Source organism: Mercenaria mercenaria, chromosome 5, assembly GCF_021730395.1.
Source record: "Mercenaria mercenaria strain notata chromosome 5, MADL_Memer_1, whole genome shotgun sequence".
Classification (NCBI taxonomy): Eukaryota; Metazoa; Mollusca; class Bivalvia; order Venerida; family Veneridae; genus Mercenaria; species Mercenaria mercenaria.
Genome location: NC_069365.1, coordinates 8,493,854 through 8,513,057, shown reverse-complemented (window position 1 = coordinate 8,513,057; position 19,204 = coordinate 8,493,854). Strand labels below are relative to the sequence as shown.

The 19,204-nt window shown below is 34.3% G+C and overlaps 1 protein-coding gene across 7 annotated transcripts in view; it reads right to left on the bottom strand.

The window, feature by feature from the left end:
- LOC123556384 (kelch-like protein 5) overlaps window positions 1–19,204 on the bottom strand; it is a 140,709-nt gene that overhangs the window by 67,869 nt on the left and 53,636 nt on the right. The window contains exons 1-2 of one of the 7 annotated variants that reach the window (XM_053542613.1): window positions 16,412–17,077; window positions 15,309–15,456 (exon numbers count right to left, since the gene is read on the bottom strand). The exons of 3 other annotated variants lie outside the window; for them this stretch is intronic. Coding sequence is in view for 3 of the 4 variants with exons in the window: in XM_053542607.1 (XP_053398582.1) it covers window positions 925–1,076 (152 nt within the window). In the remaining variant the exon portion in view is untranslated. Of the gene's footprint in view, window positions 1–924; window positions 1,092–3,574; window positions 4,558–15,308; window positions 15,457–16,411; window positions 17,082–19,204 lie in introns of those variants that run through there. 3 more of the 7 variants (XM_053542610.1, XM_053542609.1, XM_053542607.1) reach the window with 3 other exon arrangements.

The following is a 19,204-nucleotide window of genomic DNA, read 5'->3' as shown; positions in this document are numbered from 1 at the left end:
TAATGTCCATATCAAAATGTGTTTGCAACAATTTTTTATTAAGAATTTACATAAAATATACTAATCCCTAATATAATCTTACTTTCGATAACTGTTTTCTCATTTACTTTTCAAAACTTTGCTTACTGGTTAACATAGCAGGAAGCATTACTAAATTCACTGTTTTGATTACCTCCCTTGAGTATTGGTGTAAATTCATGTCCAATAATTATGTATATTCAGTATTTGGACTAAGCTGACTTCCTACTTCTCACATCAATTTTTAAAGCATTATGGAACTTTAATGCTACATACATTTCAATCAAAATCAGACAAAAAGTTACTTTCAAAGATGAAAATGTTTGTGCACCATTCTCCAGGAGTATTCTCAGTACCGTAATATCTTAATGCACAGATAATCCATGCATTTTATTTTTTCATCTTCAAGCAAGATGCTTCACATGCATTAACATTAGAGCTTGGATAATCTTAGACCTAAAACAGTATTAAACATGATGCTATTTGCAGGGTGCTGCATTAAACTGTCTTGTTATACATCCTTTTTTAAAAATATGGTTTATTAAATACTCAAGATGTAATAAAGACCAATCTTAGTATGAAGAAATGCTTTCTTTCACGAATGCTATATGTTACACTTTAATTGCATAAACCTTTCCGTAAAAATTTTGTTAGAACCTAATAATTCCGTGAAAATACTTCTTAAAGGGTTTGCAACAGCAAAGTAAAATTCTGCCTCTGAACAGACATGAACCCACAAGTTACTACTCGGGTCAGCGGTCATGTTGCTTACACCAACATCACGTCCTGTAAGGCTCCTACCAGGATGAGGCCTTTGTTCTGAGTTATCAAATAACTGGGTCATGAAAAATATTTACAACACTAACAAAAGTAAACAAAGAAAAATGTAAATCCAGTTAATCTAACCAATTCCATTTATTTAAATAATCCCAGATCAAAGGAAAAGCCCAAGATAATCTTAACCATTCCAAACGGATTAAAATTTTAACATTTCTATTGACCCACTGGTAACAGTATGGAAACAAAAACCGCCACCAGATGTCATACAGTGCAATCATGCACAATATCCTTTCATAAAATAAATGGACTGGGTGATTTCATGTTTTATGAAAAACATCAACGTATTCAGATTTCTGAGATAAGAAACAAACACATTTGAATTAACTATGATATGGTATTAAATAACAAAATTAAATAAATTTATATGCACATTTGATATTTGTGCATCTCTGAACAGTTTGCTCCAGTCCCTATGCAAGCTGTTTATTCAAATCTTAATTACCATCTATGAAATATGATTATTCCAGAGTGAGTAATTTTAAGAATTCATCTCTTTATTGTATCCTGTTCTGTACTGGATGTGACAGATGAAGTAGCCATGCATTTCATAAGACAAACAAGAGCTCCGCCAAGCGGGGCAATCTACTCCCGAAGGGATTTTTTAGGCCTTATTACGTATGATGATTCATGTTTTAAACAACGGAATATATTGTGTATGACTGTGCCAGTTACTTAATAAGAATTTAAAGCTTCCATTGAAATAAACCGTAAATTCGAATATATTCGAATATGGCATTCCAAATATTCGAATATCGATTTCAGTATTCGTTCTCATCCCTAATAAATAGTAACATAAAAGAGAAGTAATTCAATAAAAAATTATTGTAAGTGAACAAAAAAGGATCTGCCAAATAAAATCAAGAGCACTGCAATGCAGAGCAATATACACAAGAAAGAAAGTCATATTACCTTTGACCCCTAAGTGTGAACTTGACCTTAAACATTTGTGCCAAGTTTCTTTAAAATCCTTCAAGCAGTTCAAGAGTTACATAGCGGACTCGAAACAAAGTCATACGGCCTTTAACCCCTAAGTGTGACCTTGACCTTGAAGCCAGCCATCCGAACCATGCGCTCTGCACCTCGTTTCGATGTGGTGAACATTTGTATCAAGTTCCTTCGAAATCCTTCAAATTGCTAACAGACAGACGGGCACAGGCTTCATAACATAATACATCCCTCTGGGCATATAAAAATAATTTCTAAAACTTGTTTAACTTATTGACCCTTTGATCTATTTAGTTTCAAGCATCTGACAAGCTCAGTCAGTTCAACTTTACTTTTTTTTACAATAAAACTTTTAGGGTAGGGTGACACTTGGATTAGCAGAAACAAGCACCTTTTTCCTTGGTTTATTCGTATTTTTTCACCCAGCAATAGTCTAAAAATTTTGAGCCTGAACTTTAAATATAGCAAAATATCTAACTATAACTGAACTCTTCCCTTGACTTCATTAGTTGAAAATTTAAGTCACTTGGGGAAAGATGTAATCAAATTTGTAAATTATGCATTTCAAATTAATATAAGTGGATCAAAATGCAGATGTAAAACTAAAATATGTAAATTTTTATAATTATGATGCCATGCAATTTGATGCTTTGACACAAAACCAAAAAGATCGAAGTCTACATGCAGATATACCAGTCCGTGTGCATTATCAATCGGAAATTACATCGTGTTTTAGTGTTTTAGCTTTGAACACATTGTAAGTGATTAGAGTTATGGCCTTTGACTGACCAAACTTTTATAATTGACTTCAGTTCTTACAAAATATTATGATAAGCCAAATGATTGTGGATGTTTTTAAGCTCAGTTTAGACGATTAACAGGATTTTCATCCTACAACTGCATTTTTTCTACCACATTTTAACTTAATATGACATTTTGTTAAATAATACAACACTCATATCAAAACAACCACAAAATACTTTCAGCCGAGGAAAAAAAAATGGTGGTAACACAGATGTTTGTGCCTTTTGTAAGTTGATTACTATTTTTAAAGTATTTAAACAGGTTTACATTCAGCAATTGCTATTTTTCTACCACAGTTTAAATATGACATTTTGTTAAAAAACACTACAAAACAATGATTAAACACTTTCATCAGACTGAAAAATGAAATATTTTCGACAGACTTTGTATGCCAGAATACTACTCTATGACACTTTTCATCAAAATTTTGCCACATAAGTTACAATTAATTAACATTGAAAATTGTTAGCGATTCTTTCTGAAACAAATGAATATACGAGTCATGGAGAAACAAAAGTGTTTGTAAGTACTCTCCTGAGTTTAGCCAATAAGCAATTCTCATTGATAGGATATTACCCACTATATCGTCACCTTAGTGCAAAAAGTGAATAAGTGCTTCTTTAAGTCAATGCAGTTATCCACTTCTTGCACTGAGATGACGATATATTGCTTTAGTTTTTACTAACTTGTTTTAGTTTGATTGTGATGAAAGCTTCAAGCTTATTGGAACCACTCTCAAGTCCGCTTCCTGGAAAAACCAGTACTGGTGTCGTATGAGAAGTCATGGTCGTGACCCAGTGGGGCTCGAACCCACGACCCCAATTGACTGAGCTTTAACTCAGGAAGCTTTTAATATAGTCATGTTGCTTTAGTAAGATATTTCTAGCTTATATTTAATTCTTTAACTATATTCTCTCTTCATTCTTCTACTACCCCCACAAAAATCAGCAAATATACACAAATATACCTGCAGTATGTCTGGGACATTTTCTTCTTCTTCCAGAGCCTCATCGAGTTGATGGCACGAGATATCCGAGCACATGAAATTACAGAATCTAGCACCATTCACAACAAAATATCCAAGTGCAATATTTTGACTCGTATATAACCAGCTAGAAACTCCTTATTATGTCTACCACATAAATACACTTTTGCAATTACAAACACAGACTTTTAGACTATTATACCTTGTTCTCCTAAAATTACTTTTTCATTATTCCTTGCTTCCATGCTGTAATGCAATATTAAAGCTTCAATTATGAAAAATTATTTCTTTTCTTCATTTAGAAAACAATCTTTGTTTTCTCGATTATTTTAGTGTTTTTCAAACCTCTTAAATCATTTTCTCTTCTGTTCACATTCAATTAAACTGCAATCTGCCAGTAATGAACAAAGTATATTTTTAAATAAGTAATAACTGTCCCAAATCATGCGGAAAACTGCTTTTACAAAGAGAATTTATTACCCAACTCTCACAAAAATCACATCTTCTCAGTAATCATAAATAATATTGTAAATGTAAAAGTACACGATAATATCTTTGAAAAGATTTCTTTATCCATTATTAACAAAACAAAATCATATTTATGAAATCCATTTTGTCAATTATTTTCACATTATTTTCACTGATATCCTCCCAAGTTTCAGAATTTTTGTCCGAAAAAAATCGACAAACCAATACCCTGCAAGCCTTACATTATTTTCTATTTTCCGCCTGCGTAACTTTCAGTTTCCGTTACTTTATCACAGTGTACGGTGATGTGAACAGATATAATAGAAACAACTGTTTTCAGCAATCTTACATACAAAGTCCCATCACACAAATTAAAATGTCACCAATCATACATTGTACACTAATAAAATATCCAAGATTAAAATCTAAATGTAAATATTTGGTGGAGCCTAAGAGCTTAATGCAAAAGCTTAAAAAAATACAGGAACTAACATATCTGTTTTTCTTCAGTCCTTCCCAATAAGAAACCTATTCATAACTTCTCATCTCAGTGTTCTATATGTTTTCAGAACCTGCCATAAGAAATGTTCATCCACCTCCTGTGGTGAGCAAATTAGAAAATGTCACTGGTGAAGCACTTTCTCAAGTATTAAAGGGTCTAACATCTAAATTAACCAGCTGTAGTTGCTTTAAAGATGCTTAAATGTGGCATCTTTATTAAATGTGCTAAAACACTGGTTTTAAACTTTATTTAATACATTTGAAGCAAAAGGTCAAGATCAAATATGTCTGTATTTTTCAGCCAGGTATTTCACGTTTTACTTCACTTTTGTTCTTGTAAGATGTAAAGTTGATTGTAAAACGTTGCGCTGCGGTAAGTAATATTTTTCACTGTTTTTCACATATCGATACACATTTTACTTTTTTTTAAATTCTACAAATATTTTTCAACATTTTTCCCCACATTTTAAATTATTTTTTCAGTAACAATTATGAGTTTTGTTCACTTTCAATTACGTCCACTTAATGAATTTTAGCAATCAGCTGAAGCATGATTTTATCAGTTGATCAAGTTATGTTTGACAGCTGTTTGCCAAGCTATAAAAACCTGTCACCACTCTAGATCACAGCAAGCCACTGACTCCCACAACATCATGAACACAAACTGGAAGTCCCTATTAACCTTTCAAATTGTGATAATTCAAAACATAAGCTATATGTCAACCAGGTACAGTATGAAAACAATTCAAGCTTAACATTATTTACAAAATAATCTTCATTAAGATATTAAATTTATGAAATCAGCAAACATTTAATATTGTATTTTTTCCAGGTTGTGATCATTGATTTTAAGATACCACAAAACTTTTCAAGAAGAAATAGAAAACTAGTTTTTAGCTCGACTATTCGAAGAATAGGGGAGCTATCCTACTCGCCCCGGCATTAGCGTGAGCGTCACACAAATGTTAAAGTTTGAGTATCACCCCAAATATTTTCAAAATCCATTGAGATATGCTTTCATATTTTGCATACTTGTTTACCATCATGACCCCAGTCTGTAAAAAGGAGGAAGCAACTCTATCAAGCATTTTGACTGAATTATGGCCCCTTTTCGACTTAGAATAAATGTTAAAGTTTGAGTATCACCCCAAATATTTTCAAAGTCCATTGAGATATTGCTTTCATAATGAATTTTGCATACTTGTTTACCATCATGACCCCAGTCTGTAAAAAGGAGGAGGCAACTCTATCAAGCATTTTGACTGAATTATGGCCCCTTTTCGACTTAGAATATGCTTATTGTAATGTTAAAGTTTTACTCATTGCTTATATTATACTAACAAGCACTGAGAATAGTCGAGCGTGCTGTCCACTGACAGCTCTTGTTATTATTAATAGTTGTTGAATTTTAAGGCATCTTCACACAATAACAGCATTTGTTTGTTTGAACATTATTTCAGGTATGTGCTCCATACTGGTGCCCGGCTATACATGCAGCATACTGGTGCCCGGCTGGTTCCATGTTAACATTTTTAATCTGTCTAAAATCTAGCCTTGCTTCCAAATGATTTTTCTCCATGTCAGGAACCAATTACATAATTTCAAACTAAGTGACTAGACGGTATATGAGCATATAAGGAAATATGTAGGCAGCATCTGACATTCAGGTACCAAAAGGTTTTCCAATCAATAACAAGTTGAATACAACAGCTGCATTAAATTGATTAAAGAATGTACATGAGACAGCTTGAAACTTCCACAAGGGACAAAAAAACATATAATTGCAAGAATCAGGAAGCAGATGGATTTTACAAGAGAGAATACTTTGATTTTACTGTAACTTTTAGCACAAAGTTAGTCCTGTCTCAGACCTCCGTTACAGTCAGTTACATAACTGTTACCTGTACCAGTACAAACCTGTTCTCCGCTAGTAATGCCAACTTCCCCACATGGATCAGAAGTGGAGGACGAATGATGTCAGACACAAAGTCTTTTATCAAATCATCACCGAGAACATACGCCTCGCCCAGGGATTGAACTCATGAACCCGCACTCTGTAGATCTGCCCTCTCCCTACTGAGCTTAGTGAGCGGGTTGTATCAATGTTAGACTCAATAAAACCCGAGTCTGCAATTTTCACTATTTGCCTTGTTCTCGGTGCTTCCGAGGGATCTACTTTCCAGATTTTATTAACATGAAAAACTTCAAACAATTTTTTCTCTATGTTAAATAAGGGTTGTAATTTGAATTAATTACAACCAAGAGTTCTCCAACTTGGCTATGTAAGTATGTTTGATAAGAAAGATTAGAAGTAGTTACTGAGATAGTAATAAGGCCATTATATGAACTGATGTCTACCAAGAGTAATTTAACTTGGTAGTGGATTGTGTAGAATTGTGTGAAGTTTCAGTCCAACACATATAGCTGTTGCGGAGATATTTCTTGACACTTTTCTGTGTAAAAAAGGGCCATAATATTTATTAAACTCCATCAAAAGTACCCTTATGAAAAACCTTCCCTTTTGTCAGTGTATGGTCAGTTTATGTCCAGTGTGTTTCCAGTGAATAATACTCTAAAATCCAGTTACTTGCCAGCCTATTTCCAGAGCTGACAATAAACTGACCCAGTGTGTTGCCACTGAATAACCATCATGTGTCCATGTACTTGTCAGTTTATTTCCAGACCTGAAAACCAGCTGTAAAATTTAACTTCCAGTCTGCTGTCAGTTTATATACAGTTTGTTGTCAGTGATGTTTGTAATGCCATTTTAACAAAATTTCCTTGATTTTTCATATAAAATTATTTGAAGGAGCTAAATTATATAGAGGTATCTGGAAATAAAACACTGACAACAAACTCGCAACAGACTGGTATGCAGTGTCAATCTGGCAACACACTGGATACACAACTGACAACAAGCGGTTTTTTGGACTTTCCAGTTTGTTGTCCTTGTATTGTCAGTGCACAGCCAGTCAACTGGAAATATTTTTCTGACAACACACTGGCATATTGCCAGTGTGTTGACATTGTATTGTCAGTGTATAGTCAGTCACAACAAGCCAGGCTCTCTTACATGGACAAGAGAAACACTTTAGCAAACTGGAATCATTATTTAAAGTTTTAACTAAATTCCTTTATGCAGTACAAAGTTATGAGCACTTATACATAAGTGTGGCAGATGGACTAGTTTTGTTTGTTTGTTTTGGGTTTAACGCTGTTTTTCAACAGTATTTCAGTCATGTTACAGGGGGCAGTTAACCTAACCAGTGTTCCTGGATTCTGTACCAGTACAAACCTGTTCTCCGCAAGTAACTGCCAACTTCCCCACATGAATCAGAGGTGGAGGACTAATGATTTCAGACACAATGTTGTTTATCAAATAGTCACGGAGAACATAAACCCCGTCTGAAGATCGAACTCACGACCCCGTGATCCGTAGATCGACACTCTACCTACTGAGCTAAATATGGACTAGTATCCCAATATATCGCTTGCTACTCAGTGTAATAATCTTATTTATTTCCCCCTAGGAAAATTGTCTTTATTACCATTGTATTGTCATAGCATTGTCAGTGTATGGGAAGTTTGTTTCCAGTTTAGTGTCAGTATATATTTTTTTCTATTTATCTTTATTAATGTTTAATATGAATTTTAATGTGACTTAAAACCTTCATTTGCTTGTGACTCAATTTTAATACCAATTAAGATTTATCAATAATATAATATTGAAACCAAAGGAACTTTGACCGGGATTATGGTAAATTTGCAAGTTTAATTTTACGGGGTAGCGAAAATACATGACTTTTAAAATTTCTTTACTGTTTAGCAAAAATACTTGTTGCGGACAGAATCTGTGTTACAATTAAAACAAATAACTGTAAAATGATGAAAATGTAATATTTGTTTTGCTGTGAAAATTGCTAAGATGGGTCAGTGTATTGCTAGTGTGTAGCCAGTGCATTGTCAGAATCTGCTCTGAGTAAATTTATTTCCACTGTACTGTCAGACAGACAGAAAATCCATACAATATTTTCACTTATGTAATTTTTATCTCGACTATTCAAAGAATAGTAGAGTTATTGGACATGCCCGTATGTTGTTTTTTTTTTTTACAAAATTATGGCCTTTTTTCGACTTACAAGGTTAAGGTTTTGTATATAAGCTGGTATCTCAGTACTCACTTATGGGAATGGATTGAAACTAATTACACGCTTGTTCAGTCATAATCTGACATGCACTAAGCAGGTCCCATATCTTTTTTTCTCAAAATTATGCCCCTTTTTCCACATACAATGTAGCATTTTTTGCTTAAGTTTTTGTATGTAAGCTGGTATCTCAGTACTCACTAACGGTAATGGATTGAAACTTCACACACTTGTCCACTTTCATAAGCTGATATGCACTGTGCAGGTTCCATAATCCTGTTTTGCATTTTTACAAGATTATTCCCCTTTTCCGACTTTTGTCTTCATTCAATTGACAAGGCTGTTGAGGCATAATTTGCTGTCCTCCAACAGCTCTTGTTTACAATTCCAGTGTGTTGCCATATCAATTTGATTATAGGAATTATGTTTTTTATTTCCAGTTTCTTGCCATTTTCCTGCCAGATTTCTTCCAGACACTGGAAACAAGCTGACAATATTGTCAGTGTGCTTACATGCTGATTGTTATGAGCCAGTTTATTGTCATATAGTTTGCAGGTTATTCCCAGAAACTGGTAACAATATGGAAATAGTGTCCATGTTATTTTCAGCTGGACTTTTTTTCTTGAAAGTTTGTTCCCCTGTAGGAGTCAGATTATTTCCAGTTACTTTTTTTTTTTGACAGACTGTTACCAGATCATTGACAGTTACCTTGCAGCTTAATGCCAGCTTGTTTCCATATTTCATTTTCGTAAGGGTAACCTTACTTGGTGATGCAAGTACATTTTATGACTGGTTGTTACTGAGATTCAGCATACCTGATTTTGTCCCCTCTGGCTTTCTTCACCCAGGCTTAATATTAATAGTGTCAAACTAAAACAGCAACTAAAACTGGCACTGGGACATCTCTAAATGAAATCAAAGCCTTTAGAACAATGATTTTTAATGTAACAAAATCAATTTTTACATCTAACTTCTTTATTGCTTATTTATATGTGACAAGACATTTATCTATCAATAACGATAGGTTTTGTGATCACTGTAAACAAACAGTCAATTTTGATTCAGTGATCACTAGAGTTAGGTTTGATGGCTGGGAGCACCATCTGATGTTTCAAACAAATTATACATGCAGTTACTGGGATATGAGCTTAAATGCAAACTTTTAACCAAGGTGTGACGCTGACAGCACCGAGGCCTAGAGGATTATTATCTCCGAAAAGTCAAAATAAAAGTGATGTAACCATACATACATATATATTATGATCTGTAATGTTTTCATTCTGTAACTGAATGGTGTGATGTATCATACATCATGTACATTCTTTTAACAAATATATGAGCCGTGCCATGAGAAAACCAACATAGTGGGTTTGCGACCAGCAAGGATCCAGACCAGCCTGCGCATCCGCGCAGTTCGCTAACAGTTTCTCCAATTCCAGTAGGCTTTAAAAGCGAACAGCATGGAGCCTGACCAGACTGCGCGGATGCGCAGGCTGGTCTGGATCCATGCTGGTCGCATACCCACTATGTTGATTTTCTCATGACACGGCTCATATGCTATTAAATATATGGTATCTCAAGTCTCCATTACTTCCCACTGCTTCTCAGACCATGTCTAAGATAAAGGCAACCTTTAACTGTCTAACACATATAAATACAATAAAAATTGCCCTGTAATCATGTGTCAACCTTTTCAGAAAGTGTCAGTGTAACATGAATGACAAACTTCATTTCCACTATAAAAGCCATTACTGAATGTTATTTTTTTTCCCATATCTTTTTTTCCAACAATAATAATATGACTGTGCAAACTGAATAATCGACTGTAAACTGAGTCCAACATTTTTACAGGTAATGAAATGTTTTTGTGGGCTTGTTTTGACACTTATTATGAATAAAGTGACATAATTTGTTTCAATAAAAGTGAAAAAGTCCAGTCAGCATTACATCTGAAAACAACAAAAACGAGGAGGTACAAGATCAAAGTCTATTCAACCTGATTGGCCCAAAAGGTGTCACTTCATTTGATTTCCATTTTGGTATGACTCACAAATACTTTAAAACATTCCCTTACAAAACTTGCTTCTGGCATGACAATGGCAACACACTTGCCGGAAGCTGTAAAACAGACTGGCTATTGGATGGCCTCACTGACAACAAACTGGCAACAATATGGTATGATACTGGCACAACAATTTCCATTTCTGGCAATAAACTGGCACTTGAGTCAGCGTATTGTCAACTTCTGGTTACAAAATGGCAACACACTGAATATAATCGACAAGATGTTTTTTTTTAAAAAGTAGCATCTGACCTCACAGTGGTATGGATTTTCTATCTGTCTGACAGTACATTGGATATAAATTTACTCAGAGCAGATATTGACAATACACTAGTTATACACTGGCAATATATCCTGTCCAGTTTGTAGTCAGCTTATTTCCACTGTGTATGAGGAGTTGAACACACCAAATTTTTTCACTATGGGCTATTTTGTGAAATTAAGAAAGGGCCATAATTCTACATTTTTGCATATACTTAAGACAGGCCGAAGCCAGAATATTACTGACAGCGCTTGGTGCAATTTTTGTCAGTACTTTCAGAGATGGTAACGTATGATGACAAAGGACACACACAGGACGATGGACCAACCAACTATACTAATAGCTCATGAGCTTAAAAGCTGTCATATTAATCATCAACTTAAAGGAATTTATAAAATACAACAGCTACAATAATAATTCAAAATTCAATGTCCTTAAATTTGCTTTAAAGCCACCCTGCATTTCATCTACATATTATTTCACTTTCAGACCTTTTATTTAGATGTGCTTCATATACATGGTGATTTTCACATGATTCAATCACTACTAGCAGCATGTTTCATATCATACATTTATATTCCAATCACAATTCAATTTCCAGTAATAAAAGCCCATGTCAAATATTTAATTATTGACAGATTGAGACAAGCAAGCTGATAATCTAAGAGCTTTCTCTCACATAAAATAGAATAATTCAACAAGTTTTATACCAGGCAGGAAATATCTTTTCTATTGATTTGCTTTTTTTGAGTCATCCTCCGCTGGTTGACTCACCTAGCTGGTAATGATAAATCGTGGACCCGCATATTGATGAAAATAACATATTGCGCTTTTGATTCAATGAACATTTTATTTTCAGTTCAGTGAACAATACATGTAACAGAGTTTTAGATAAAAGTTATCATTTTCATTAATGCAAACACTCTTAATTAAGAGCGACATGGTTACATGTTAAAATGGATGTCAATTTTCACTGGCTATACTGTGTTAATTAAGGCATGTTCTAATCTCTGGCCTGGCCTGGCCCGGCCTGGCCTGGCCTGGCCTGGCCCGATGAGGCCATTTTTCGACTGGGCCGGGTCAGGCCAGGCCAGGCCAGGCCATAGATTTCAATTTTGTATAAGGTGAAAGTGATTTCTATAGCATCTTTAAAATCTGACTTTTGGAACTTATTAATTGAGGAATAAGTTTGGATATTTCAGACATTATATAAATACATTTTGAATTCCCACTCTGTAAAATTATACATCTGGGAATAAGCCTGTAGCTAACATAACTATTAAGTCTAATTTAAAGGTGATGCCTGATTAATTGTTACGACTATTATCAGGGGATCTCCACCTCAATTGACTCTTGACTGGTGGCTTGGTTTTCCCGCAGTTGAATAACCTAACTAATTATTATTATTTTGTCTATAATAGTATTGAGGATTATTTAGTAGTGTCCGAAATTATTGAACTCCCACTCAAGAATATTCCGTATGCTTCCGTAAATAAATTTTCGGTGCCCAAACATAAATAAAAATATAAATATTGAAAACCAAATAAAATATAAACATTTCTTTACCGCCAGGACGTACATGCAGATATAGTTGTGCTGACAAAACGTTCAGCTACCAATCTCGGGACTGTGAGTTCGAGACACCTGTTTGACCATTTTCATTATCTTTTTTTTTTTTTTAATTTCATCTGTAAACTTAGAATGCAGGAAAATTGTCACTTATCGTGATTTATTGTTCATTTATTGAAAGAAATACACAAGTATTTGACATTCTTCTACATACAAGTTAGTACCATAAATTGTTGTAAGAATAAAAACAGTATCAATAAAATGACATTATATTGATTTAATGAAAACAATCTGAATTGAAATCGAACCCACGGTAACATGCGTGAAAGTCGGAGAACTTATCACTACGCCACTGTGCCATTGGTAAACTATGCATGTTATTTTGGTCAATTTAGGTATTTTCAGGTTACAAATATGGTGTAAAATAAAGAAAACGCCCGAAAATATTGGCGAACATTAATGAGAAGCACCTGTCAATCTTAACGGACAACAACTTTCAATTTATAAAATAATGCTATCTCCGTTCTAGGATCTGGGATAGTATGATGCAGGGAAGCGATAAATAAATTTTGGAGTTTAGGTTATACAAATACTGAATATTTTTGTAAGACTGTTTTATATTGATCTAAGTATGTGAAAAAAATCCTACAGTTTTGTGAAACAGGCTCAAGAGCATCTTTTAGCGTTAAATAGAAATAACATTAACACAATGCACCATCATTTTTTGTGCAAGAAAAATATCAACAATTTGAAATGCCAACACCCTGACAATGAGTTAGAGGTCCCACGATGAATATTATTTTCATTACTCTTCCATAAATTGAACATCAGCTTAATTAAACCAAACACACATTAAAAGTTCATCTGAACAGTTAAGAGGTCAGCTAAGGATAGTAGGGACACAACCTGTAAGTTCAATTCCCAAAGAGATGCATTCACTGCATGCAAATATTCAGTTATATTGCAGCAGGTAAACTTATCAATGAAATTAGCCATTAGTTTTAAAACCAAATGTTAAAGTTGACTTTAAATAATTTAATCACAGAAAAAATGGGTATTTATCATTTAGTTACACCATTTTCTTCAGTGCAAATCTGTATTTCAAATAAGATGAATGACGGCTAATTAATGATTCTCCAGAGGATTGGTTTCTCATTTTGTTTGACCTGCAGCAAGTAAACAATGCAGGTTAATACTGCCTGCTACTGTAATTGTATATTTAGATTTTATGCCATTCATTTCTCTATGTACAATAAAATCTGGCCTGGCCTGGCCTGGCCTGGCCTGGCCCGGCCTAGTCGAAAATTGGGCTCATCGGGCCAGGCCAGGCCGGGCCAGGCCAGGCCAGAGATTAGAACATGCCGTTAATTAATGAACATTAGACAGCCAAGATGGCCTGGTTCACTTGTATGACTACAGGAACAAGAGAAGTTTTGAGAAAGATCTTGTAAAAATGAATTTCTAGAGAGTTTATTATGCTTTATGATGATGTGACCTAGTGACCTAGTTTATATACTAAGGTACTGTCATAGATTTCATAAACATTCTGACCATATTTCATGTATCTCAAAAAGAAAATGGGGCCTTTATGGGGTTAAAAAGGTTTATATAATTTAACTATAGTGACCAAATCTTTTTACCATTGATGACACAGTTTTAAATCTGAAACAATATTTCGTACATACAAACATTCTGACCAGATTTATCGTGCGAAATAGTCTTGAGTGTTCACTAGGGTGTTCTTTTTTAGGATCTGACCTAGTGACCTCTTTCTTTCATCCAAGATGACCCAGTTTCACTTTCGACTTAGATTTTACAAAGAAACATTCTGACCAGGTTTCGTGATAATCAGGTAGAAAACGGGGCAATAAAATATGATATTTTATATCTATTAAAATTCAATTTTGCAAGATATTTCCAAGCATACACTGTAGAATGGCAATAAATACTTGTAAGCTACTGTGTTATAAGCAAAATCTTGAAGTATGAGTAAAATTAAACTATAATTCATTATAGAAATAATACATTAATATATGTACAGATTGTCATAAAACGTTGTAAACAATACAATAATGGACATTTAATGAAGAATGAATGTTAAACATATGTTTTCCATTTCATGATAATGTAATAATCAAGGTAAACTTTCAAGGCACTTAAAACTGTACATGTTATACTTGAAAATCCTCTAGCTGGTTTTCTTAATAATGAACACAAGCACTAAACAACTTTAAAACAATTAAGGTACCAGACAAGTAGAATTTCGAATTTATTATGTCAGCTGTCTCTGAATTTTGCATGAGTATCAATTATTCCCCTCCTGTTCTCACTGCATTTTGTCATGGAGTTTTCTATTCACTTCAAGTGGTTTACATCCAATTTCAGTTTCTAGCAAGTACGTTGTAACTTAGACTACCTGTATTGTAACTGTGTCTACATTGGTTGTGGCATTGTCTGGTGCATCAAATGTAATCCAGTCTCCCAGTTTATGCCCAGAGTCCTTTATTATTCAGTCTGCATTTCACTGTAATTCAGTCTGGTTGGAAACATATCTAAATTCAGTAATGGTATACGTAAATTGTCACTCAGCCTAAGTCTACTGATGTTACAGTCTGTCCATTACCCCCCTCAGCAGAAGTCCACTGTAACTCAGTCTGTTTTCACAGTAACCCAGTCTGCAATACTTAAACAATATAATGAATATCGTACCTCTGTCTAAGTCCACTGTAATTCGCTAACTCAGTCAGTGTCCATTGTAACTCATTCCTCTTATGTCATCCATTGTGACTAAAGCCATCCATTGCAATCAATACCTCCCCTTAGTCCACTGTTTATAATTCAGTTCAGTGTATGTCCACTGCAAATATCATGAAGATGTCAAGAGTAACATTCAGAATATCATGAATATGTCCAGCGTAACATTCAGAATATCATGAATATGTCCAGCATAACATTTAGAATATCGTGAAGATGTCGAGTTTAACATTCAGAATATCAAGAAGGTGTCCAGGGTAACATTTAGAGTATCATGAATATGTCCAGCTTAACATTCAGAATATCATGAAGATGTCGAGTTTAACATTCAGAATATCAAGAAGATGTCCAGGGTAACATTTAGAATATCATGAATATGTCCAGCGTAACATTGAGAATATCATGAAGATGTCGAGTGTAACATTTAGAATATCATAAATATGTCCAGCATAACATTCAGAATATCATGAATATGTCCAGCGTAACATTGAGAATATTATGAAGATGTCAAGTGTAACATTTAGAATATCATAAATATGTCCAGCATAACATTGAGAATATCATGAAGATGTCGAGTGTAACATTCAAAATATCATAAATATGTCCAGCGTAACATTGAGAATATCATGAAGATGTCGAGTGTAACATTCAAAATATCATAAATATGTCCAGCGTAACATTGAGAATATCGTGAAGATGTCAAGTGTAACATTCAAAATACTATGAATATGTCAATTGTAACATTGAGAATATCATGAAGATGTCCAGTGTAACACCCAATGACCATCCACTGTTACTGAGAGGAAATTCTGTTCATGCTGGACAAAATGTAACCCAAGTCCAAATGTTAAACACCAGTTCATCTACTGCAACTCTTTAAGTCTACAACCATTGCATTTCCATTTACCTCTTTTTGCAGTTGGTCCTCATAATACTTATCTACAACAACTAAAACTGAAGTAAAAACTTTTGTGAAATACAATATCATCATATTAAAGATATTTTACTACAATAATTATATGTAAAGTCATGACAATAAGAGAAGGGGAGATAACTACCTGCATAGTGTATCGTTGAATGAATGAAAACTCGGCAGTTTACTATCCAGCTTATTGCCTGTTGAAGCCCTCTGCATCTTTCTTATATGCTGTAATCCCAAAACATCTAAAATTCCTATTTTCAAACTGGTGTGTACACAGACAGTAACATATCACAAATAGGGTATTGTAGAAAATGCCGGAATCATTAGACGGTTTATTCTTCAATTATCCAATCTGCATTCAAGTAAATGCCATAACAATCAGGCATTGCACAGCTTAATTGCCGCATAATATTATATCATTATGATTCTCTAGCACGCAATATGCAAGTCCTCAAGGTTTTCGACTGCCACTTTATTTAACTAACACTTGTCATTAGCACTCAAGGGAACTTGGATAAATAGTTAAAGATACACAGTCAAACTCACCGCATCGAAAGGCGCAGTCTTGTGAAAAGAAAAACTCAGTAAGAATTTCAACGTAACTAAAATATACAGCTGAAAAAACAGATCTAGAACGGAATAAAAACACGCGCCAGAATAACATCCACCTCCTTAGTGTATATAAAACACATCTTACAGCGGTAAATTGACAAATAAGGAAATGTGGAGAGGTATTGATGCTGTTCAGATTAAACATGAACAGCAATCAATCTGACTGTTACATCGTATTGAAAGATATTTGATCAGCATACAAGACTAATCCTCCCTATCTATAGCATGTTTGTATTGACACGAATGACTCAATAAAAACCTTATTGACAAGTAAGGCCGATGGTGACAATAAAATGTTGTGTACAGTCGCATAATTATGTAAATTTAATGACCGGAAAACTTAGCCACAACAAATGTGACAAGGATAATTGTGCAGCTATTGTATATATGATATGTGGAGAAAGACGGAGAACAAGACATATGAATTGGGTCATTTGCATTGTTTTTGGTTTACGGTGGTATATTTAACCTCTGTCAAAACATGTCAATTATTAATGACATTAAGAGATTGATGCTAGTTTTGTATTTGACATTTCAATTTTTTGATGACATTTAAGCTACCTTGTTGTTGTTGTTATTTGTTTTTGTTGTATCATACTTTCCCTTCAGAATGGACTTAATTCCCTTAATGTGGTAACAAAAACAATCTCCCTTAATCTAAAACAACCCCCATTAGTGTTATACTAAAACAACCCCTCCTCTTCATGTGTTGACTGAAACACTCCCTTCATGTGTTCATTGAAACCATCCCGATAATGTGTTCACTATAAAACAGGCTCCCTTAATGTGTTCACTGAAACAATCCCCTTTAATAATTTCACTGAAACAATCTCCCTTCATGTGTTCACTGAAACACTCCCTTTATGATCAATCAAATAAACATTTTCAAGAACACTCCCTTTATGTTTTCACTGAAACCATCCCCCATAATGTGTTCACTATAAAACAGGCTCCCTTAACATCGTTCACTGAAACAATCACCCTTAATGTGTTCACTATAATTAAGTAAACTGTAGATGACGAATATTCTATTCCTTAACAGGCTTCCTGTCATTTTCAAATTTCTTTTTTTTTTTGCACTGTCAATGATTTCAATATTTTTCATCCAATTGTTATTTAATATGATAAATTCAGTGAGGACCATCAGCTGTTCTTTGTCCTTGCTCCATACAGAACTAGAAATCAATAAAACTTTTCACAATGAAACAGTCAAGTAGAGGACAAATCAGATAAGTTGACAAGACTTTGTGGCAAGATTATGGATCACTTAGACAGAATATTTCAGTACAAGTATGATAAAAGCTTCACCATACTGAGATAATGTTCACCTTGCATAAAAACAAGCAATGTAAGAAGATGTCATGGAATAAATGCTCCTCAAAATGTAACAGACCTCAGCAGCAGTGTTTCTGTGATTACTGAGTATAGCCCGATCATATTTAATGATACATGAATGTATATCAATCATATCCAAAGTAAGACCAAAATGCTAATAATGAAGAAAATCAGATATATGTCTGATATACAAATCATATCCAAAATAAGATAAAAATGCTAAGATTTTGTATTAATGTTGAAGAAAATCAGATATAGAAGACATATCACCAGCTAACCTTTTGGATTTAATGATAGAGCTAAGGTTAAATTGTAATTCTTTTTTAGAAAAAAAAAATAATTTCCAAAATAAGTTCATCACCCCCCCCCCCCCCCACCCCCCAGATTTTCAGCACTATAATAATTACAGTACTTCTCTGATTGATTTTGTTCACAATTAATACCCAGGAAAGGCCATTTTTTCTACAAGTATGCCTCAAAGGTCACCATTTTGGCTAACAGTGTTCAGGATCAGACTTGTGCCACAGAGGCAGCTGAGACCGTAATGTATGGATTTAACTAAACAATGGATGAGCTACATACTGTGATGCATAGTTCGATCTGGAATACTGAGTTTGGAGTTGTCATATTCCTTTCATTTTCAAGTTATCGTCCAGAAACGGTTTAACTGTTCTGGGTCACTGTGACCTTGACCTCTGGTCTCAAAATCAATAGGGGTCATCTGCTGGTCATGACCAACCTCCCTATTAATTTTCATGATCCTAGGCCCAAGCGTTCTTCAGTTATCGTCTGCAAACCGTTTAACTGTTCCGGGTTACTGTAACGACCTTTGAGCTACTGACCTCAAAATCAATAGGGGTTATCTGCTGATATGATCAACTTCCAAATCAAGCTTTGTGATCCTAGGTCCAAACATTCTCAAGTTATCGTCAAGAAATGGTTTAACTGTTCTGGGTGACTGTGACCTTGACCTTTGACCTAC